Source organism: Hydractinia symbiolongicarpus, chromosome 3 (assembly GCF_029227915.1).
Source record: "Hydractinia symbiolongicarpus strain clone_291-10 chromosome 3, HSymV2.1, whole genome shotgun sequence".
Taxonomy (NCBI): domain Eukaryota; kingdom Metazoa; phylum Cnidaria; class Hydrozoa; order Anthoathecata; family Hydractiniidae; genus Hydractinia; species Hydractinia symbiolongicarpus.
The window spans coordinates 10,572,194-10,596,942 of record NC_079877.1 but is presented as its reverse complement, the minus strand read 5'-3'; the positions used below and the strand labels follow the sequence as shown (position 1 = coordinate 10,596,942).

Genomic DNA, 24,749 nt, shown 5'->3' with positions numbered 1-24,749 from the left:
TTTATTTTGTTCTAAAATTAAAAACACAATCGTGTAAAGTTTAAACAAAGCCATATTTTCTTCCAAGATTATCAAAATGCAATAATGGACAGCTTATATAATGCCATATTTTTTTAAAGTCATTAAAACACAATTGTAAATGCCTTGCTTAGGCGTATTCCTTTTTTTAAAGAATTTGTACCATACAAAAAATTATGTAGAACATTTTGAGATGATTCCTGATATAAAAATTTGTTATATATGTTTTTAAAAAAACTCATACAAACTTTGAAAACATATATATGAATCTGATTTGATTCCTATATTTTTTTCCTATAATAAAATTAGGGACTGTGTCAAAGTGTACTTCAGTTTTTCGTATAATACAAATGCTAGAAACTACTTCCTTTAGTTAAACGAAAGCCATATGAAGTGCCTTGTATGCTAAATTATATATACAGGAAAATTATTGCTATTGGATAATATTTATTGTATACTGCAAAACATAGTATATATATCAACTTTTGTTATTTATAGTTTTATATAATAGAATTGAACTTAGAAATGAATCCATTAACGTAAGTAGTTTGTTCTTCTATTAATATAAACTTTATTGTTTAAATATGAGTATCCGTTCATATTAGACATTTTTATGTATAATTTTTTGCATGTATCTACCTGTTTACCAGGAAAGAAAAATGCTTTCACCTGTGCTGGGTGGGGGGACTGATTCAGCCTCCCCCGTTCAACTTTCTCCTTATTTTTCATAACTTTTAAAGGGCTTATCACAGTTATATCTTAATATTTTGTTACTTTTCCTAAACTTTTCCTTAGCTTTATTTTTGCAGAAGTTTTTTAAAGCAATTATACAAATATTCTACAAATCTCAAATGTAAGCTAATATTTACCCAGCTTAGCAAATACAGAAGGTCTGTATAACACTTGTGATATGTTCAAAGTCTCTACACTTTCTTACCCAATCATCCTCCTCAATCATTACCAAGTATACCAACTAACTCAAGCTTCTTATCTGGATTTAATGCCCCAAAAGGCTTAGCCTGCTTCTTAGCTTATCTGGACTCTTTTTGTGTCCCAAACCGGTGTTACATTTCTACCTTGCCAATCTCATATCATTCCTTTCCAGACCATGAAGATCTTCCTGCTTCACTGCAAATTAAATATTTACCCTTGTTCTGTGAACTTTTTAGTGTTATTCACATTTTGGTTGTATGCAAAGATTGTATTTACCATGGTTAAATTGAATAAATTCTGCATCCAGCGATATAATTGTTTTCATGTGCTTTGCACAATCAAGACCCTAACCCTAACCCTCAGTACCATACAACACAACACTTCTTACACAGACCTTATTCGACCTAACTTTTACCTAAATCAACAAAACTGCTGGTCAACAAAGGAAGAACTCTTCAAATTTTTTCCAAGCAAAAGGTACTAAAACAATTTATCAAGTTGGTCTGCAACAATGTTTTCATGTGTTACCAAAAAGTTGACTTTCTGTAAAAAGGTTGAGTCTACAAGTCTATTTTTTTCTGTTATTATATATATTATGCAACATTACAAACATACTAATCGGTGGCCGTGGGTAAATCCACAGGTTCGCTTGTCCTTTATTTGCTGCATTTTATGTCTTTTACTACAGTGGTTAATGGTAAACAAACATATACAGGTATTACAATATTGATTTATGCCTACCATTCTGAGACTGTAACAAAAATTATACAAAGTTAACATGTTTTATCTTAAAATGAAAAAAAAGTAAGGGATGTCCACAAATTTCGTTCTAATTTGTCTCATTATAAATCGTCTCATAAATTTGTTTTATTCGTCTTGACTTTTTCATATGAGACAATTTTTTGTGATAGATTTGTTGTGTCTTACTGTCTTAATTCGTCTCAAATCGTCTTCTTGTAGTCACAAACTTGTCTGATAATATCATTTTAAAATAAAGTTGTCTCCGAATTGTCTCTTTTCGTCTATGAATTTTCTAATTCATCTCAAGTTGTCCCAATTCATTTCTGCTACAATAAGTTTGTCTCAAAAGTTCAAAAATATTTTTGAACATTCTTACAATTTATGTAATGTGAGTTTAACATGAAACTTAAAATTTCACTTCTGTTTGAAAAAAAATCTTAGCCAGGAGACGCATCGTGATTTTTTCTGTGAAAAAGAAATTCCAGTATTCCAGCTAAACTGCTGTGGCACAGCTTCAGATTAAAAGTTTATGATGCCAGAGTTGATTTTAAATACCAGTCTAGCTGAAATGGTCTGCTTAGTAAAAGTCCTCGTTTTTTTAAGTCATTGTACCCAAAACATCCAACGGTTTGTAGTAAAGTACCAGTTTTGTTTATATGATGTTAAATGATTTATAATTCGGTATTTTTACACATTTACAAACAGGTGACTAAATCAAAACAAAATCTTTTCTCTTTATTGTAATGTCTACCTGTCAATGATTACACACCTTATCAAAACTAATAAACAAGAAAAAATTTAAAAATCAAAATAGCAAAAATGCTAAAGACACATGTTTTTATTTTATAATTACTGAACTTTTACTGGACAAATAAAAACCAAGTATGTTGTTGAAAAGCGAAACAAATCGCAAAAATATTACTATTGGTATTGCTGGGGTTAATTTGCTATTTGGATAAAGGGAAGTTGTGGTCATTATAAATAGGTGCCTTGTCTTCCATGCAATAAGGTCTGATTTTAGCCTTTCTACTCCTTGCTGAAATGCCAACATCGACTGTCTTTATTATCAACCGTCAAGGAGACTGTGTTTTTCTTACACAATTGTGCTACCTCGTTAGCTAGGTTAATCTGAGCACACGTAAAGTGGAAATCTTTGTGGAGTCTTTTTTTCCAGTGTTGTGCTTGAGTGGAACACGTGCATCATACAACAATTTGTGTCGCTTGCCCGAGATGGTTTTTTTGTATTCTCGACTTCATTAGATAATGCACTGCAGTTTTACTACATTTAAACTGAGTGTGCTTTTTACGTGAGAAAGTATGTCTTTTTTAACTTACACCATTACACTGTCCCTATGCCTCAAATGGGCCTCTGTGTGTGTAAAAGTAAAGTTTGATGAATTGTTATCATTGTGCAACATCTCTTAAAAAATCGTAGTCTGTTAGTATGTTAAGCAAATAAACAATAATAATGGTTAAAGGAGGATCAATGTATTAATGGATCAATGATTATTTCTTTTGTTTTTATTATTTTCATTAAAATTAAACCAAATATTGAACTGACCTAAATGAAGCGTAAAGGGAAAAGGCTTAAAGGTTTTAAAAAAACTGATGTAAATTTTAATACATGGGAAATAGGTTGCTCAACTGAACGTCTAAACAAATGGCTGTCCAATTTTTTTTTTTCTTAATGTAATTTTTTTTGTCTAAAAATAATCTTTATCAGCAAAGATAATCATTTACGTTATTTAATGCGGCTTTTGGAATATTTGTGAATCTTGTTGTTGGTAGCAATTTTTTTAAAAGATTTTTGCATCATCAAAATTTGTATTTATGAAAAAAAAATAAGTATATATATATAATTATAATTGTTTTTTTCTTATGACCACTGTCCAATTACAAGATAAATTGAGCAATATATATTTTTTTGTTTTCAAGGTCGTTGCTGAAACTTTTACAACAAGATAACCCCATTGTAAAATTTCTTTAAGCTTCATCTTTATCATTATCGGGCAAAGAATATTCTGTGAAAAACCAATCTAGATTGTTGTTGCTATCTGAAATATCTGAAACATCTGCAATATGTGACTACATAGCTAAAACCACTTGAAAAATTGCCAGCTTACATAACCTTCCGTGTTTAAGAAACCACAGCGTCTTAATTTGTCTCAATTTGCTTCCTTGAATTGACCGTAGCGTCTGATTTGGTCTCAACTCGTCTCCTTGATTTGAATTTGTCGTAATTCATCTCACAATATTTTATACCACTTTTTTCTTTCGGGGACGAATTGACAAAGAATCGTCTGCTGATAGAACAAATAAATTTTTTTTTAACTTTTTTGTCTTAACATCGTCTCATTAATGGGATGGAATTAATAGACGATCCCTAATGTGCATGGGTTGGAAATTGTGGTTGTGTACCTGCAGTTTTTATGAGTAATTCTGTTACAATTTTTTATGGAATATGTGGGAAATGTTGTTGTAAACTGGTATAATAAATTTCAAGGTCTTAAAAGTATATAATGGATAATTGAAGTAACAGACAGTCATTGATGTTGAATGTCCATCACTATTAAAGAATAAGAATAGTTGACCAAAATTTTTAAGATTTGGCTAAAGCAGACAACTAACTGATTAACTATGGTCACTTTGGATTTAAACTTTATTATCACTGGCTGGTGTAACTTTTTTTAATTTTAAATTGATAATTATTTTTTTGTACTAGTTTAGCTGCTAATTTCAAGGAATAACTAAAAAACTGCAATGACCACCTTTTTTGTCTAAGTTTCTAGTTATGCCTTGATTTTTCGTTTTAGGCATGATATTTGGTAAATTGTCTGTTTATTATTAGAAATTATTAGAAATAGGCAAGCAGCATCACTTGGCCAGTACTTCACAGCTAAAGTTATACTTAGTTGTAGGCCAAGTATAAGCAACGTTAAACATACACTGGCTGCATTTCCACAACTGCATTTATCGAACACTCTGCTCCATGACCTAGAAAGGCCTGAAATATGGTGGAATTATGGCAAAAATTATCATCCTTCAAGATTTTTTATCTAACCAAATAACCTATAAGATCCTAAGTCTGCTGTTTACATTATTATTTCCTGAGTTGTAGGCTTGTTTTTAAACATATAGGAATATGTAATGATGAGCATAGTATATGGTTTGCTTTATTCTTTCTCATAAATAGTTAGCATTTCTTTATTTATTTTAGAAACGTTCGAAATGTGACAAAGTTAAATGAACAAGACATAAAGAATGGTAGATTTGATCACAATCTAACATGGCATGCACAGTATAAAGACAGTGCTTATATTTTTGTTGGTAATGAGAGCTATTCTTTTTGCAAGCTGTTGAATAAGACAACACATTTATATATCTAATGGACTAAGGAACAGCGTAGACTGCTGTGTCTGGCTGTTCGCTTACTATCAAAATTGTGTGGAAGCCCAAATAACTCTGATTAAAATTTGTATCATTTTTTCGGCTTCAATCACAATTTTAATACATGGTATTTAATTCAAACATGTTAAGTATAGATTGATTGATTATTGATTGAGAAAAAACACTTTTTGCCCTTTTAAAAGCTTTTTTAAAAGTTTTTTGTAACTACTGTTAAAAACAATCAATGGCTAATCACTGTATGAAAAAATTGTCTCCGGGTGACTGCTGAACAATTAAACTTTGAAAACCTTAAAATAATTCAAGGTAAAAACCTTGTAATATGTGATATAGGAATAAAAACATTTTTCTACACATTGCCTTTTTTTAAGATGTTGGGTTTACATTATGATAAAGTTTGAAAACCTTGTTTTTTTCTCAAAGAGACACATGATAAGCTGCATCATGAAAATATTTGAAACCCTGTGCTTTTTTACACATATTTATTTTTTATTTTGTAGGAGGACTTCCGTATGATTTAACTGAGGGTGATGTCCTTTGTGTTTTTTCCCAGTAAGTATAATTTTGTAAATGCAAAATCAAAATTAAACTTTTATAACTGTTTTTGAGCCAACTTGGACCAACAATAGTGTCCTAAGAAGATCTGTGGTCATTTCTTTTTTTTTTCTTTGAGAATGAAGTATTTCTAGCTTTAATGATGTACAACAGTGGCTTGTTAGAGTTAGTTGAGAATTTCTGGATAGGTTCTGCTTGGAAAAAAGTTCAGAGAGTTACTTCCTTTGTTGACTAGCAGAGTCTTGTCGATTGAGGTAAAAGGTAGGTTATATGAGGCCTGTGTAAGAAGTGTTATGTTGTACAATAGTGAGACATGGGCACTGAAGCAGGAAGATCTTGACCGTTTAGAAAGGAATGTGAGAATGGTTAAGTGGATGTGTAACGCCAGTCTGAGAGACAGAAAGGGTTCAGATGAGCTAAGAAGCAGGCTAAGTATCCGTAGAATTAAAGATGTTATCCAGATAAGAAGATTGAATTGGCTGGGGCACTTGGAAAGAATGTAGGTGGATAATTGGGTAAGAAAGTGTAGAGACTTGATAGTTCCTGGGGCAAAGCCCAGAGGCAGACCGAGAAAGACTTGGCAGGAGGTTTAAGGACAGACTTGATACAGAGGAAGTTGAGTTTAGATCTAACACAGTCTAGATCAGATTGGAAGAAGGTCATTAATATACCTTGTCCAACCCATGCTAGCATGGAAAACGGATGTTAAGCCCAGAATGATGATGATGACGATGATGATTCTGAAGAAAAAAAAATTGGAAAGTTATGTTTATGACATTAAAAAATGAAGTTAATGGTAAAGTTAAGTTGATGTGTATAATCAGCTACTAAATATTACAACAACTAAAGTCTGTTAAAACAAAAAGGATATTTGCCTAATTTTAGTGCTAAAATTTTAGTGTATAAGTGTTGCTTAGTAAGCTAATTTCAAGACTTTACATATTTCTGTCAGGGCAAAACAGATTCCATATGCACACTTACATCTCTACATGATCACATATATTTTTTAGGTATGGAGAGATTGTTAACATTAATCTTGTTCGTGATAAGAAAACTGGAAAATTCAAAGGATATGGATTTCTCTGTTACGAAGATCAGCGAAGCACGATATTAGCTGTTGATAATTTTAATGGCATAAAGGTTTGTTTTGTTGGCTATGTTCTTCTGTTTAATTTAACATTTGCAAAAAATAACGAGGCTTGCTCAAGCACAATCTGTTCTGAGATGTTGCAGCATGACAGAATGCATTTTACTGAAGAAGCTTTAGGAAATGCTCTGCCTATAACTTAGTGGCTGTTTTTTGAGTTTGAAAGTTACACTGATAGTCAGTCAACTGTGAACAAAGAGCAGAAAAGCTTTGTTTTAAAACATTGCTATAACATCATTTTAATTTGCTCTAATTAGTTCTACACTGGTGTGGATACATTGTTGATATTTTTGGATTTTCTTTGATATACAGTTTTCAAAAATTTCAGAAGCAAAATTTTAAAAATTTCAGAAGCAAAATTTCAATTTGTCTCCGTTTTTATGTTGTTTTTGATCCGTTCTAAAGATCATTTAAATTCTGATTAAAAAAACTAAAAGCATGTTAAATTGTTAGTTTTAGATTGATGGCACTTGTGAACTTTTTTTGCATTTAAAAATTTGATGTCTTAAACTTTGATTAGCGCTGTGCTTTCTCCTCATTTCGGAGCACTTTAAATCCCTTGGTATATAAAAAGTATTTCAAAAAAACAACTGAAAGAGCAGTCCTGAAAATCTGTCCAAGTCCAGGGATTTCTTTTTGCAGAGATGATAAAACAATTTTTTATTTACCATATTTTCCGGTATAAAACCCACACATCGTATAATCCACAGCTCAGCTTTTTTAGGGAGTTATAAACTAGATGCTATCAGATAGCCGGCACCTTCGTATAACTCGCATAAAATTTCAAGCAATGTGTTTTACTAACCCGCACCTTTGCATAGCCCGCATCATGCTAAGAAGAAAATTCAGCGTATTTTTAATTACCCTAATCATTTTATAACCATGTGCGTGTGTTCTGTTTTTTCATGCTAGAGACAAGTGGGGGACGTTTAAACTTGTGAACCCCAGACACAAGAACCGAGTGTCTGAACTAGCGACTCTTTTAGTCTTAACTTCCTTGTCTCCGATTGCCGAAATAATAATGAATTAAAATTAATTTGACAAGTCGATCTTCTGCTAATGCCGAGAGTACTAAATCAGACAATGCTGTTTTCTTTTTATTTGGAGACATTAGTTTCAGCCAATGCTCTCCTGCCAATAATCTCCAGAATTGTGTTTCAGAGAGAGCTCGTAATATTAGCAATGGCAAGCAATAGAAAGTTAAAGAAAGCAATTTCACTGTGTAAAAAAAATTAAATCACGTAGTTGAAGTAAGATTACGTAGGTATAGGATCGCGCATGCAGTTATATTAATGTACGCATTTTATCCTGTTGGTACTATTTTCTTTATTGAATGTATAAACTTTAAATATAAAACTTATCACATAACCCGCACTAACGGTGGAAGTCGTAAAAATCAACTTATAACCTGCGGGTTATATACCAGAAAATACAGTATTCAAGTTAGCAGAGTTTTGAGCACATTGTGGTAGATCATCTGCCTAATGATTTTTAAAATTTAAAAAAGTCTACTTTAGCAACTACTATGATAATCATACGAAAATGTTTATAATCAATTTCTTGAACTAATATACTCTTATATTGTAGCTGGGTGGAAGAACGATTCGTGTTGATCACGTAGGAGAGTATCGTGTTCCAAAGGGCGATGAAAAAGACGAAAGTGGGAAATATAAAGACAAAATAGAAACTGGTTGTGCTCCAAGAACTCCGTCACCTGAGCCAAGTGATGATGAGCCTTCACTTGTTTATAAACCTGAGAAAAAGAAGAAAAAGAAGGACAAGGATAAGAAGAAAAAGAAAAAGAAAAAAAAGTCTGAATCACTCCAAGAAGAGTCTGACTCTGATACTGATACTAAATATAAAAATAAAGTTCAAAAAAGCGAAAAGGAGAGGTCTCATAGAGATGACAGCTATAGCGGAAAACATATTGAGAGACAGGACAAAAATGAAAAGAAAAGAATTGCAGAATATGATCCACATATTAGAAAGGATAGATATTCTGATGACAATGATTATCATAAACGTGACAAATATGACCATAGTAGGCATCGAGTGAAAGATAATAGAGAAAGACACTCATCTTTGTACCGTAAAAAAAGACGATCTAGAAGTAACAGTTTAGACAGGAGTAGAAGATAATTTGTTTGTCTACAAAATAAATTTGTAGTGTTTTTTAATAAATATCATGTTTTTTCTATTTCTGTAGAAAATTGATAATAAACTTAGAAAACTTTAAATGGCATGTTTATCTGATAAGTTATGTATTAAATAAATGAGTATAACTTGTAGCAGTATAACTCTAAAGTAATCATAAAATAAGGGTATTTTTAACTGCTATAAATAAATAAATAATACCATTTTTCTGCAGTTTATTTTACTTGAAATACTTCAATTGTGATTTCAAGTTTTTATTATTTTTTTTTCAGCCTGTGCTGTAAATTATTACATATAAATATTTTTCTCTTTATTTGGCTCTTAATTTATGAAAATTAAAACGACTGATATGGAAAACTAGTTTGAATTGGATTGTTTTGTATCTGGCCACGACTATTAGATTCCATTCTGACTGTTTTTTACCTGCATTTGGCCAGTTTGGAAGGTGAGGTAGGCCAACTTCCAAAGTGTTTCCTCTATACATCTTATTTAACAACCAATAAAACCTCTACGTTATCATCTTTACCATAATCAAGATTAGAATATAACACCAGTGTCTATGCCTTTCATGTTTTTTATTTCAATTTTTGGTCACATCGGCAAGTAAACGACGACATAAACCTTTATGAACTCTATGAACTCAGTTGAAACTTTGTCTACATTTGCTTGCACACAAATTATGTTATTAGAGCTGCAGTGAAGAATTAGACACTCATTTTTATATGTATTTCTTGTCCTGAGCAAACAATTTTTATTTTCGAAGTACATATTTTTTTCTGAAAGTTACACAGGCATGTATTTTTGGAAATGTAACAAGAAATTTGTATTAAAAGTAGATCACAATCATACAAAATGTAATTTTTTATTTATGTATTTTGCAACATTGAAATGTGATTTTTCTGTAAAATGACTATGCAGAATATGAATATGTACTGTTTTAAGTTTATAAAATATAGGACATACAAGACAAAATTGGTGTATTGGTGCAATCCATTTCCATGCTTACTTTACACATGTTTTGATATTTATATTTATATTATTTATTTTATCTGTTTCCGGGTATTTTTTAACAGACTTTAGTTGTTGTAATATTTAGTAGCTGATTATACACATCAACTTAACTTTACCATTAACTTCATTTTTTAATGTCATAAACATAACTTTCCAATTTTTTTTTCTTCAGAATCATCATCGTCTTCATCATCATTCTCGGCTTAACGTTCGTTTTCCATGCTAGCATGGGTTGGACGGGGTATATTAATGACCCTCTTACAATCTGATCTAGACTGTGTTAGATCTAAACTCAACTTCCTCTGTACCAAGTCTGTCCTTATAACCTCGTGCCAAGTCTTTCTCAGTCTGCCTCTGTACTTTGTATTTAATTATTTTTAATTGCTTATCTAATGTAGTGATCATAAAATTAAATCCTAAAAAAAGCAACATGGCAGACTCACCAGTTGAAAGTGCTCGAGCGAAAGGAAAAACTGTTGTCAAGCCAATTGTCTTTGGGAATGAGTCGAAATACTTTGGTAAAAAAAGAGAAAATGATGGTCACACACACACATGGACTGTTTATGTTAAACCCTACTTAGAAAATGAAGACATGTCTGCTTATGTGAAAAAGGTAAAATATATAAAGAAAAAACTAGCTAAGAACGATTAAATTTGTGTTTAAATAAACAGCATGAATTGGAATTGTGCTTAATTAGGCAGAGTGATAAACTTCTGAGATAAAGTTTACTTGATGCATTTATTGGATAATGTGGAAATTTAATTTACCTGTATGTTATCACTTAAAAGTTGAGGGTTTTTTCTCCATTTTTGTCACTTTGCCTCTTAAAGGAACTCGAGTAATCAGCATTACACACTCATTCAAAAGAGATGCTTATTTATAAATTTTGCCTTGAGGACTACACAAGAGACATTAAATCATGCAAAATCTCTCGATTTTTGCCATTGATGTGCTGATGTGCTTGTATTGACATGTTATAAAAAATTGTTAAAAAATTGTTGTCCTGAATAAAAGTGGTAATTAAACGTGTAATGTTATGCTTTGTTAAGAACAGGATAGAAATTGTTATGTCATTGGTATGTAGAAACCAGGTCATATTTACCAATGTGCTAAATAAGTTGGATAGAAGTGTGTGAAAATATCTTCACTTCCTTCTTGGTTTCTATCTGCTATTACTTTGTAGAGAACCTTTTTTTGATGTTTTTGAAATGAAGCCACAAAACCCAAATATGACACTGGAAGTTTGAACACCATCTCTAACACATTTCTGCTGTGTGTATCATTTCTTTATAAAGCAGCATGATTTACATTGGATCGAATTACACTCCCTCTGTTACTACGTGAGAAAAGAGCCAAGCTCGTTAAGTATTGAAAAAAAAACATATTTTTGTTATGACAAACAACAGAACTCGACACTAACAAATTGTTTCATACTTAGGTTCAGTTTAAACTGCATGAAAGTTACACTGATGCAATGAGGACAGTGACAAAGCCTCCGTACGAAATAACCGAGACCGGATGGGGAGAGTTTGAAATAATTATAAAGATTTATTTCATCGATAGTGCTGAAAGACCAGTGAGTAAATGAGTAAATCTACCATAAGATCTAGTATTTGTGTAAACCACAATGCATCAATTTAAGCAATTTGTTTTATAAAATGTAAAGATTTATGGAGGTCTGTCAAACGTATTATCGAGAGAAGTGTATGGTTTCTAGTTACAATAATGTTTACCATGATAGCAAAGTTGAAAGAAAAGTTCTTAATGAAAATATTTGAATGTGTTATGTATATTGTTTGTGTTGCATCTTCTTGAGGAACTTTATTGGTTAGTATTTTACTTTACCAATTTTAAATGTTCAGTAACTATAGTGTTGATTAAGTTATGTTGTTCCTTCATGAAGGTTACACTCTATCATCTTTTAAAGTTGTTCTCCAATCCATTGATTGCAAACCAGCCTCATGTAGGCTCGCAAGGTCAACTGGTGTCTGAGTACTACGACGAAATCATATTTCAAGACCCAAGTATATACTTGTATCGGCAATTGACTTGTGGAAAAACTACTTCTAACCGCAAACAGGAAACCGATTGGAAGGGGAAAGAAATCAAGACTCTGTTGTCAATTAAACAAGCTAAGAAAAGAGTGGCTGAAGAAATCGCACAAATGAACGAGCGATTGAAAAAACAAAAAAATGCTATACAAAAAATTAAAGAAGAAATAATTAAAGTTGAAAAGTGATTTTAAATAATTTATCAATATTTATTAGAATGTACAGATTGTTTTGTAAATATTAATTTTTTTTTTATATATTTCTTTTTAACTTCATATTGGTCTACTTTTCATCTAGCGATTGAGTGATCCTTGTTATTATTTTAAGTAAAATTTTACAACAATTTTCTCACATAAGGAGTACTGACGTTTCATTTTGTTCTTGTGTGTCATGAAGAGCTTTTAGATTATGATTTTAAGTTCAATCAGCTTCTGTTTATGTTTGCTTTAAACCTATTACTTTACCATATACCATGTACTAAAACGAAAAATTCCTTTTAAGTTGTATTGAAAGTACCAATATTGAGGGATGTGTAAAACTATAATGTATAATGCTGTTTAAATATCCTGCACCTAGTTAGCCATTGAAGAAATACATTTTTTCTTTGTAATTTTTTTCACACCTTCTGCAGCTTGTTGTGGTAACATCTATTTTTTTACTTCAGAGGACAGTGCAATGATACTAATAAAAACAATACTGACCTTCCTTCTTTTGGCCAATGTTGTATTCACACAGAACAATTCCACAACCGGCACTACATCAAAAATGAACACAACAACAACAACAATGAATCTAATAACATCAACCCCAACAGCAACAACGCGGAACAGAACAAATTCAACAACAACAACAACAACAGCAACAAAACAGAACACAACAAATACAACAACAACAACAACAGCAATACAGAACACAACAAATTCAAATTCAAAAACAACAATCGCAGCAGCAACAACACAGAATACAACAAATACAACAACATCAACAACAACAACAACAGCTACAACAACACAGAACACAGCAAATTCAACAACAATACCAGCAACTGCAGCAGCAACAACAAAGAACACAACAAATTCAAATTCAACAATAACAACAACAGCAACAACAACAGAGAACACAACAAATTCAACAATAACAACAACAGAGAACACAACAAATTCAACAACAACAGCAGCAGCAACAACAACCCGGAACACAACAAATTCAACAACAACAACAGCAGATAAAACAACAAATCCAGCAGTGAAAACGACAACATATACTCCAGGTAGGTTTCACATTTATATATTTGTATTGAAAAAACCATGGTAGTAAAACACCTGTCTGTTTTTATTGACCTTCCTTTTTCTCCCTAATGTCTGCATGGCAATAACCAACACCCTATATTTTAATTTTGTAATGGACGTCACTCTCCTTTCCAACTTTTCCCAAAGGCACTAGCGTACGAAAATCTTTTTTTTAGGCTGATGACCCCCAAGAATTTTTAAAGTCGCGATTCCCTGACATGATGACCGAGCGTCTAAGTTGATTCCTCTCTCAACGTTAGGCTTGTCTGTGATAGAAAGTTCAACGTTAGGCTTGTCTGTGATAGAAAGTAAAACATAAAAACAACATGAAAGCAACTAGCATCCACAATTTCCTTAAATAATATTGTTTTTATGTAATTCAGCCTTTTTGCCTGTTTTTTTTAGCAGAACAAAAATGGATATGGAAAAGGGTTTTGATAATCGCTTGCATGAATATGTTTACAAATAATAATAGCCATATTCTGTCGGTCTCTGCGCAAGATGGCATCTCAAGTAGCGAGACATACGAAACGCAGTATATAAAGGATGGGCGACCCCGTGGATTTTTCACGGGTTAACGACTAATTTACAAATAATACTATAAACGTTACATTTAAGATCAATCCATTTTTGGGTTTTGCCTTCTAAGTTTGCTTTAAAACATTAAAGCCTAAAATAGACGACTAAATGTTTTTACCTATGTATAATAGACTCTTCGGAAATAACTTCAAAAATCACGTAATTCAAAAATCAATTAAAAAGGTTGAAAAATTCATGTGTGGCTGTATTGTCATTTAGATTCACATCATTATTTAAAAGATTATTTTTCATATGCACTGTGTAATCAGGACAAAAAAACATATTTGGTTTCTGCGCCAGACCGAATAGCTTGTTAAATGCACTTCTCAACGTGTTCTCAACAACCTTTTTGAAGTATCTGTTTTTCTGTTGCAGGTACTACCGATGGAAAGTGTGTCAATGTTGAGCGTAACTTTTGTCAAAATGGCGGAGTTTGTAAAGGAAAGAAGGATTCATCCAATAAAATCACATCGATCTGTTAGTAAGTATATCATCATTACTGCGCATGCGTCATATAAGGCTGAAAATTTTTTAGCAGCTGTCCAAAAATGGTGTTGAAATATTTTTGAGTTTTATATGTGGGATATATACAATCTTCCATACATTATATTGAGACAGGGTGACAATGTTCAAAATTTGTCCCTACAAAGAAATTATAAAGGCTATTTCTGTTAAAGGGAAGTCAAGGTATAACATGATGCTGGTCTTATATAATAGAGCTTAAAAAAGTTAGTTAACAAATCTTTTTAAATTTCTTAAAAAGCTCTTTTTGTTTTCAAGATATTCACATTTTACAGAATTTCAGATTTAATTATGCTGACTGTCATCAGTAATTTTAGATATAGGTGAATATATATAACAAATGTATTATACACACCATCCGGATAAACTATCTGAGTTCATCGCTACCATATTGCCGCACGTAGTGTAGTGGGTTCGTCTGCGGCTCCCAGTTCTGGGGACCGCGGATCGAATCCCGCTCACTGCTTGGCAGTATGTTAGTGATGAACAAAGTAGTTCTTCTTCAATATAGTAATTTTAGACCTGTTAAAGGATATGCATTCAAACTTTAACAATGCATAGATATTTTAAAGGTGAATTGTTTGACATAAATTTTTTTTGCCAAAATGACACTCTTTTGCTCGTCCCAGGCCTCTCAATTTTTTGCTGACGACTACATAACTCGGGATCTGCATGTCGGTTTGTAATCAAATTTTGTGAGTAAAAATATAAGGCTTACCTATACAGGGTATACCTCCATGGTTCAAGCAATTTGAGTTTATAGTAAACTTGTTAATGTTACGATCATATTTGGTTAGATTCCAACTATCACAGTGTTCTAATTGTTGTTAACGTCAGTGAGGCCATTTTTCTTAAACTTTGGGCGGGCGCGGATTATCATGTGAAGCGGACATGTAAGAAAGTGCAAATAGCGCAATTTGAACGCTGCTTTCATAACCTAAGCCTTTGACAAAGTAGCAATTTTCCGCGATGAAGTGCGATTGTGAGAGTTGTAGATTTGCATTGAACTTGCTATTTTTGATTTGTTTTTTAATTCCGCCATTAATGTTTATGTTTAGTTGTCGTGGAGGTTACTATGGTGATAGATGTCAGCTGTCATCTGATGACGATGAAAGAAAATGGCAATGTAAGCATTTATTGTACTTACTAGTTGTTCAATGTGACTAGTTGTGGATCTATTTACACCGTGTGTTCTTCAGTTTTTCTTTTTTGTTCTGTAAAGTAACTTAAAGTTGAGTGTAATTTTCTGGTAACTCGTGGCCAGACTGTTTAGGGAGCTCAAAGCTATTAGTGTCATACAACCATCTTAATGATTTTTTCCCATACATTTTAATCAACATGAGCAAGAAACAGCTAGCTGCCCTTGCTTATAAGCATAACCGTCCCACCTAAGTGACTGCAACACTATTTTTTATACCTCTTCCCCCTCCTCTCAAAAAAGGCCTAGGCGAGAGTGACGATTTGTCGTATGAACAGATTGCCACAAGGCGTCAGTCCGAGCTAAGCTGTCACTTAAAAAAAAGAATATGAAATGAATCATGCACACAGTCTTTGAAGTTTACAAAACTTCTATTTTAAACTTGCATGGGCGATTTCATCCATTTTTTCTCTTTTTTTTGATAGTGTAAGTATGTTCTACAATTTTATACAAGTAACTATTTGCGCGTATTATAGATAAAGAAGTTCTTTAGTTCGATTTTAACGCGTTGGCGCGCAAAGTAAGTGGTGTACACACAAAAACGGCATGACGTTGGAGGGGGGTTAATTGAAGCGAGCTGTTTCAAGCATGTTAATATCACTCATGAGTTTTGTGCTTTATTTTGTATTGATATCAACTTTCAGATCTGTCTTGTGATGCAACTGATTTCATTAAAGATGTCAACATAATGAACTGATGACGTCAGCAACATTATTATGAAACTATTTTGAATATTGTTGTGTTGTTTCTTGCTAGCTAGCTTTTTTTATTGTTGTCATGGCAATACGTGACATATTAAACCCATGTGTTGATGTTGGGGGCCTACTAAGAAAGTCACCGCTCATTCGTCTCCTGGTTCCTATTTTAATGTTGCGTACGTATCTTTTGAAGAACTTTCTGAACTCGTCGTTGAAGAAGTAGTAGACGATACTGTTTAAGAACGAATTCAAATAAACCAGCGCAGAAATGACAAAAATGAAGGTCTGTGTGACCAGGTATGCGTGACGTATGCTCAAATATTCCGCTACAATGGCGGGAATCCAACAAACGTAATACACGACGACTAAAGAAACGAGCAATCGCGTGTTTTTTTTCTCCGTCTTCTTTAAATGTTTAAATTCTTCATTGACAGCGCTTTTGCTAAATCGTGCTTGCGCTTTGTGTATTTGCTGTTGAGCGGTCTTTAGAATGCAAAAGTATATCACGCCAAACAAAACAAGCGGGATGACGTCACACACGCACATATAGATTAAGTACTCGTCTTTCAGTGTTGTGGCATATTTGCACAAGTGATCGTGAGCATGTCTAATGGCGGCGTCTTGTAGAGCGATTTCTGAGAAGATGGGTATAAATGAAACGCTTGTGAAAAAACACCATAATGCTAAAAGAATGATGGCGCATCGTTTAAATGTGACAATATTGTCGTATTCCATTGGTTTAGCTAGGAAGATTAATTTTTCAATACTGAGAGCTAGCAAATTAAAACTGCTCGCTGATAAGTTCCAAATGTTCACCGAGATGGAGAGCTTGCACCATTCAACGGTTTGCGACCACGTGGTTAGGAACACTTCGTTTAATCTAAGCGGTATCAAAATGGCACCAACGAATAAATCTGCGATGCTGAGAGAAAAGATGAACAGCTTTGTGGTTTTCTGAAATTTCTTTACTTTCCGCAATGCTGTTAATATTAAAACATTTCCAGTAATTATAAGAACGGATAGAACTGACAGTATAACGACCTGCACGTATTTGACTTCTGTATTGGCTTCTTCATAGCTTTCCTGATATGATTGGTTGGTGTAGTTCTCCATGGCTGTGATTATTTTCCAGTTTACTGCAACGTAAACTTTTTAAACATTTTTTTCTGCTTCCTTAGTTTTTCACTTTCCGCAGTAAACTATTCTGTCTTCTTTTACTAAAATTTATTTCGAAATAGTATCAAGTATTTTTGTTTAAATGTTTCAAAGTTACTGTTCTGATATAAAAGCCTAAATTATTTTCAGCTACGTTTTTTAGTACTCTTTCCTACGCTTTCTTTCTTTATGTTTGTTTGTTTATTTTAAATTAAATAAATTATATATAAAAAAAATGATTGTTCGAAACATATAACAAGCTTCGTTATGATGTAATTCGCTTTTTCCATTTTTTTAATGCTTTCAAATCTTTTGAGATGATTTGTTTATTGTTTCGAAAAAAAAATCATGTTTTGATATATGCTAATCAAATTTAATAAAGAAAAATAAAATTAGTTTATATAAAGTAAAAGAAAATAAATTAAGGTCACATCGGGTGTTATTTCCCACATGTAGGTTTCATAGATGGCGAACGTGCCTCTTTGCGTTTAAAATTGATGATAAATGTCATGTTTTTTTTGGGACATTTCTCTTTGTTATTGCTTTAAATCTTAATGGTTATCTTTCTGAGAGAAGAATTTTTTGAACAAAATTGCGCAAGTAAGGACAGAATTTTTTAAAGGGATAGACCGCGGAGCTTACTCTCTGGAAATATGTTAAAATAGGCCTTTCGCGAAAGTTTATTCGCTGGAAATGTTTTTATCGTCATGTCTTTTGGAGTTTACCTTGTTTCAGGAAATTAACGGGGTACAAAAGTAACAATCGCGAAATTAACGATAAAGAAGTTACCGCGAATACCTGTAACAATTCAGCTCAACACACCTTTCCCGTATTTCATAAATTATAATAATTATGACGTCATCCAAAAGTTCATATGGGTTCTATGCTCTTTAAATAAGGTTATTCACATAAAATATCCAGTTATCATGACAAAACTGATGTTTTTAGAGCAATATAATATTCTAGTTGGATTTTATTTTAATGAAAGAATATTTTAAAAACGAGGTTATTTTTAGAAAGCTCGGCTGATTGAAGGATTTGACCGTAACTTTCAGCACGCAGTTAAGGCACTTAAGGAAAATATATATACACGAAATTAGGTAATTTGTTCTACCTTTTGATAAGGAACTTAGGAATGAGAATCATTTTTAGCATCGACCTCTTTAACTAAGTTTGGCATAATAAGGAAATTCGGGAAAGGTCTACGCGAATCAGGAAATGTTTATCTTTGTTTTGAGAATGGGCTCGTTGACAATTTTTTTACATCCATGAGAGAACCAACCGTATCGGAACGATACAGACCTTTTTTTGCGGAAATCAATAGACCTTTCCTGACCAAACTTTATTAAAAAAAGTCGATGCTAAATGAAAACTAAAAGGTTTTCTAATGATAACTTCATCTTCAAAATAATTATTTTTTTAAATTAAAATAAAATCCAACCAGAATATTATATTGATGTAAAAACTTTAGTTTGTCATGATCATTTGATATTCTACCTGAATGTCCTTATAGAACATAAAACCATTATGAAATTTTGGATGACGTCATAATTATTATAATTTATGAAATTCGGGAAAGGTACATTAAGAGAAAATATACTTTAATAAGGGACATTTAATTAAGTTTTTAAAATTCATGTCAATTTTGTGCCCTGTTGATTTGGTGGAATATTTTTTTGTTTTTTCCATTACTTTTATCCATATTGCTTAAGATGTCGTAAATTACTTGCTAATCTACTCAATTGACCCCAAATCATTTTTTTATCGTTGCATACATTTTTATGCGTAAAAGTTAATTCTCGCAAAAAAATAAAAAAAATGGAGGAACCATTCGCTAAAGTTATTCGTTGAAATCTATTTTTTTCTGTCGAAAATTTCGTTCCCCCCCAAAAAATAAGTTAATTTGTTAAACCTGTTTAAAAGTCTTCGGTAGAATTATCGAATATATATTGCATTGCTTTCACTGTCCCTTTATTTTTGGCTGTATACTGTCTGTCTTTCCGTTAAACATGGTTGCGCGTAGCTCAACGCGTTTGCTGATTTTTCCACTGAAATATTCTTGCAAAAGACCTACGCGAACGCGAGAAGATTTATGCGCGATAAAGTTATTACGCGCGTAAAATTATTTATAAGCAAGAAACAGGCGGAAAAACATCTCTATCTCACATCAGCTGTGTCACTCCTCACATCCGCTGTGTCACTCCTCACATCCTCTGTGTCACTCCTCACATCCGCGGTGTCACTCCTCACATCCTCTGTGTCACTCCTCACATCCGCTGTGTCACTCCTCACATCCGCTGTGTCACTCCTCACATCCGCTGTGTCACTCCTCACATCCTCTGTGTCACTCCTCACATCCGCTGTGTCACTCCTCACATCCTCTGTGTCACTCCTCACATCCGCTGTGTCACTCCTCACATCCTCTGTGTCACTCCTCACATCCTCTGTGTCACTCCTCACATCCGCTGTGTCACTCCTCACATCCTCTGTGTCACTCCTCACATCCGCTGTGTCACTCCTCACATCCGCTGTGTCACTCCTCACATCCTCTGTGTCACTCCTCACATCCGCTGTGTCACTCCTCACATCCTCTGTGTCACTCCTCACATCCGCTGTGTCACTCCTCACATCCTCTGTGTCACTCCTCACATCCGCTGTGTCACTCCTCACATCCGCTGTGTCACTCATAGAATAACTATTTTTATCGTTGGTCTAAAGACGTGACCTTGAAGTCTTCAAACACTTCCATCCTCTCCCTGTCTCAAATTTAAAAAAGCCTCAAAACTTACAGACAAAAAAGAATCATTAGGTGAAACATCGCGTGTAGTGTAAAATCAACTTAAATTTAAAGAATTATAAAATAAATAAATAAATAAATGTAATTGGTTTGCTGAAAAGAGAAAGCTCTCTCAAATTAACGAAATTTGAAACTAGCTGTTTCTTGTCTCTTATATTTTAATATATTTTTACATGCATTTCTTAAAAAATTGTTTTTGCCTAGATTTAAACAAAATGGGCAAAAGTTTAACCCTAATTTCGCGAGTTTTTCTCCTCGTATTTTCTTCAAAGTAGGCTTCCACTTTCAAACCAGGTATGAACATCTTGAAGTATATGCTGGCTATTATTTAACTTTAAATGTATGTAAAAGGGATGAAAAAATCATAAATATACAACTACAGTAGACACCCGTTATGGGAAAAATAGGAATTCGGATATAATTTCTCAAAATTCTTTACCAAAGACTGTCTAAGAATTTGTTACATCATTTAAAATGTCTTTTTTTTGTTACAGTTTTAGATTAGGTGCGCAAAAGTTCGAATTAGCGAGCGTTAGTCCGGGGACCAAAAAAGCTGTTTGAATTAGCAAATGTTCGAATTCCCAAAAAAACTGTTAGAATTAGGCAAATGTTCGACTTTATTAGACCAAGCTCAAGAGACCGAAAAATATGTTCGAAATAAAAAAAATCTTCATAGGATGTGTGCTGTACATTTTTGCATTCTGTTAATAACCTTTTTTTCTGAAATTTTATTTTTTCCTATTTTTATTTTATTTTATCTTATCTCATCTTATCTTATCTTCTTTTATCTCATCTCATCTTATGTTATGTTATCCTATGTTATCTCTTTTTATCTTATCTTGTATGTAATCTCTTCTTATCTTATCTCTTATGTTATCTCTTCTTATCTTATCTCTTATGTTATCTCTTCTTATCTTATCTCTTATGTTATCGTATCTTATCTTATATATATTATATAGTTATCGTTATATAGTTATATAGTTAGCTATCCTTTATAATGTGAGATAGGATGATATCCGCGAGCTTGCGTGTGTAGCACGTGTGAATATATATTTTTGTTAAACAAGTTTTGCTTTATAAAACTTTGTGCATAGACCGCTGGCGTAATGCTGACACGAATTTTGCGAAGGCGGCCGTGATTTAACGAACACGGGCTCACTAAAAGGAACCACACTGTAATCAGATGTGATAGAGTAAGAACAAAATGTCTAGAATTACTAAGAATTTTTTTAACTAGTGAACATTCATTTTTTGACAATAAGATAACTTCAATTTCGTAATGCATTTTTTCTATCATTTTGTTGAAATATATAATTTACCAACATTCGGAAGAACACAAAATCAATCCAGGCTAGAAAAGTGTACAAAAATAAGCACATCCAGCCTGAGCTGAAATTTAGACGTTAGTGAAGTTTCCACTTCTGAAAACATCTAGGCTACTAAAAGCGGCTTGAATACCATTAGCATTCATTAAGGAAACAAAAGCTTTTTTTGATCTCAATATTGTGGCATTTTATTGCGAACAGTTAAATTGCGGCGAGATCGTTCTACGATCTATCACCCTACGTTCTATCACCCTCCTCGGAGAATGTAAGACACGAGGAACACTAATAATCCCTAGCGTATCAACCACACCGCACCCCTTGACACACTTTTAACTTTTCTTCTGGTCTTGTTTTTAGTGTACAAACAACTTGCGTACGCCCTGGGTGGTACGACAGGATTCTTGTTAATAGTCATTGCTTTTATGATTTCCTGTAGAAATAAAGAACTGCGGAAGGGAAGTGCGTAAGTAGATACATATTTTTTACTAAGTTACGCAACCTGAAAAAATAAATTTAAAACCCGTAAAAATGTTTCCCTGTAATCCTGTTTTTGTTTAACCGAACTGGATGAATAAATAAGTGAATAAATGAATGAATGAATGAATAAATGAATGAATGAATGAATAAATGAATGAATGAATGAATGAATGAATAAATGAATGAATGAATGAATGAACAAAAACAAAATATTATACCCGGGGTAGTTTCTATGAAAACCATTTTGTTATTGCCAGACATTTCCTAATTTGGGATTCTCTGTACAAAAAAATCTAAATGAAAGAAAAGAGATTTTATTGCGAGAAAGATTATATGCTTATAAATATGTCTCTTGTGTATGTATGAATTATTTATTCTCGTTCTTGTTTCCGCCATTTTTAAAAATATACTTTGATGCATCGACAGCTGGTTTTAAAAATGGATGACTAACATCGTGGAAAGGGATGAAATTTTTAAAAAAATTTTTGAACCACCCCATCTCAACCCCCATGTAACTATGGTAACAAACCTAGCACTGCCCACCCCCATATTTCGTTACATTTACAAGACCCCTTTCCGACGAACCAATACTATTTTTTTCATGTTTCATACGCCCTGAAGTAATGATAGTTATTGTAGGACTGTCAATTTGACACATAGATTCTATAACCTTTTGAATAATTGTATAAACAAATTCTGCAGATTATTGTAGCCTAAACTCTCATGAGGAGATTTTAAAGGATAGATTCGTCTTAAATCGGAAGATTAAAACGGTTATAATCCGGCTTTTAGTTTACATCAACAATTCTCGTAATTTGTGTGTTCGAAATAGCTGCGCGCAGCTTGATTTCAGCACCTTACCAGAGTAATCTCTACGAAATAAATTTATTTAAAAGTCGCATTTCTAGCCAAAAAGGAACAAAACGAAAACTTCTGTATTTCCCGCGGACAAATTCACCACCCTACCTGTTACCTCTTGATTAATTGCTCCCAAACAATTTCCGCCTAGGATAACTCACCTAGATAATGAACCGCGGGATAAATACGACCTAGGTCAATGCATACTGTATATTTAGCAGTTATTCTAGGCAGAAATAAGCCTCTGAGTGAGAAATTACTCGTGAATATTAGAAGGGGTTAATTGTCCGGGAATAGGGACAAATATTCAGGTTAAAATGTATTATAGTTTTAGTTCACAGAATAATTATGCAGTTATCTATTTTAAAGGGTTTTAAGCTACTCGAAAGAACTCGATGACTTCACGATTGCAAACAAACGCGCCAGTGCCGTTATATCGAATCCGAACACTCACAAACTCGATATGTATTCAAATGGAAGCGTAGAGAAATCGAACTTGGAATATTAAACGACCGACTCGATTCAACTAGGTAATAAAACTACTGAGGAAATTAATTTTTTTCTGTCGGAGTGGGTAACTTCTTCTTCTTCTGTCACGACTAAAAGAGATAGTAAACAAGAAAAGATATAAAATGTAAATAAATTTAATAAGAGTTTTTAAGAAATAAATTTTTAATATTCAAAGTAGTTTTTAGATGTATAGTACAGATCGATTATATTTTATTTTTGGTTTTACCCGCATGAATATTCGTGATATCTGCTTTAGAAAGGTTTCTCACTTTATTTTTAAAACCAACCCGTGTCTAGCTTACAGAGTTTCTTTTCATTCTAAAATTAGTTTTAAAAGTTAACATATTTTTAAATTAAGGTTTTTTATGAGTTTAGCCATGTTTAGGTAATCAGACATGTTTTTTAAAGTCCTGCTTTAAAGATGTAACTTTGTTCTGTTTTAATATATTTTATTGACATTTTTAAAAGAAAGTTTCAGATACGGCAGCTATATTTTTTCTTTTCGGCGAAGTCCCTCATAACAAAATTATATATTTTTTCTTATTGTTTATTCAAAGGAGTGTAAATTTAAGGCCCTCCCTTTAATGCTGTAGGTTTTGTAATTTCCATCGCTTGCGTTTTTTTTTCTCGTGAGCGGACGCGGTAGCAAGATAATTTTCGTTTGTTTCATAAAAGATAGCACAAGTCATAAAAACCACGCCCTACACTGAACCAGAGGAAGATTTTGAATGTTCTTATTTTTTGCCTTTTACAGTCAAAAAAATGTTCAAATGTTAAACAGTAAATCATATGCAAAGTCATTTTATAAATCGATATTTTAACCATAGCCTAGAATGCTCCCCTTTTAATGTTTTCTTCTGATTTTAAAAGAGAGATGCAAATAAAAAAAGTGATTTCATCCGAGATCTCTATTAGAAATGATTTACTTATCGGGTGGTTAATTTCGCAGATTACGAAAAGCATTTTTGCATAGACTTAGTTTGTCTCTTTTGCTCCAACATTTGCTTCCATTTTTACTTTTTTCGACGATTTTATATACAAAGTGTACATTAAACATGAAATAATACATAGAATAATTTCAACCTTGTCTCCAGGGCTTTTTATGTTTTTTAAATGATGGGTGGTTAATCACCTTAGGATGAGAAGCGTTTTTTAGCGTGAGCGTCAATGGATGATTTGCACGAGATTTTATCAAACCGTCATTTGAAGTGTAGCATTGATTGCGCAATAGTCCGAGGTGGTGATTTTTCTCGATAAATATAGTTACGTCATGTGTATTCGTCGACTTCTAAATTCTAACACAACGTACCATCTTTACGGGATCG

General features: G+C 32.8%; 4 protein-coding genes across 4 annotated transcripts; 3 read left to right on the top strand and 1 right to left on the bottom strand.

Annotated features, from left to right (window-relative positions):
• Positions 1 to 345: 345 nt before the first annotated feature.
• Positions 346 to 10,498, top strand: LOC130635653 (RNA-binding motif protein, X-linked 2-like). Its single transcript, XM_057445050.1, has 5 exons — positions 346 to 557; positions 4,910 to 5,019; positions 5,598 to 5,649; positions 6,663 to 6,792; positions 8,387 to 10,498. Exons 1-5 carry the CDS (start codon positions 544 to 546, stop codon positions 8,936 to 8,938), a joined length of 858 nt encoding a protein of 285 aa, XP_057301033.1. The 5' UTR covers positions 346 to 543; the 3' UTR covers positions 8,939 to 10,498.
• On the top strand, positions 10,346 to 13,013 carry LOC130635654 (YEATS domain-containing protein 4-like). Its single transcript, XM_057445052.1, has 3 exons — positions 10,346 to 10,577; positions 11,404 to 11,541; positions 11,869 to 13,013. The coding sequence occupies exons 1-3, from the start codon at positions 10,395 to 10,397 to the stop codon at positions 12,202 to 12,204; spliced, it is 657 nt and encodes a 218-aa protein (XP_057301035.1). The 5' UTR covers positions 10,346 to 10,394; the 3' UTR covers positions 12,205 to 13,013.
• Positions 12,692 to 24,511, top strand: LOC130635652 (uncharacterized). Its single transcript, XM_057445049.1, has 5 exons — positions 12,692 to 13,286; positions 14,260 to 14,365; positions 15,465 to 15,532; positions 21,937 to 22,042; positions 23,284 to 24,511. The coding sequence occupies exons 1-5, from the start codon at positions 12,692 to 12,694 to the stop codon at positions 23,420 to 23,422; spliced, it is 1,014 nt and encodes a 337-aa protein (XP_057301032.1). The 3' UTR covers positions 23,423 to 24,511.
• LOC130635651 (beta-1 adrenergic receptor-like) lies at positions 15,531 to 17,603 on the bottom strand. The gene has a single exon (XM_057445048.1). The coding sequence runs from the start codon at positions 17,413 to 17,415 to the stop codon at positions 16,357 to 16,359; it is 1,059 nt and encodes a 352-aa protein (XP_057301031.1). The 5' UTR covers positions 17,416 to 17,603; the 3' UTR covers positions 15,531 to 16,356.
• Positions 24,512 to 24,749: the final 238 nt, after the last annotated feature.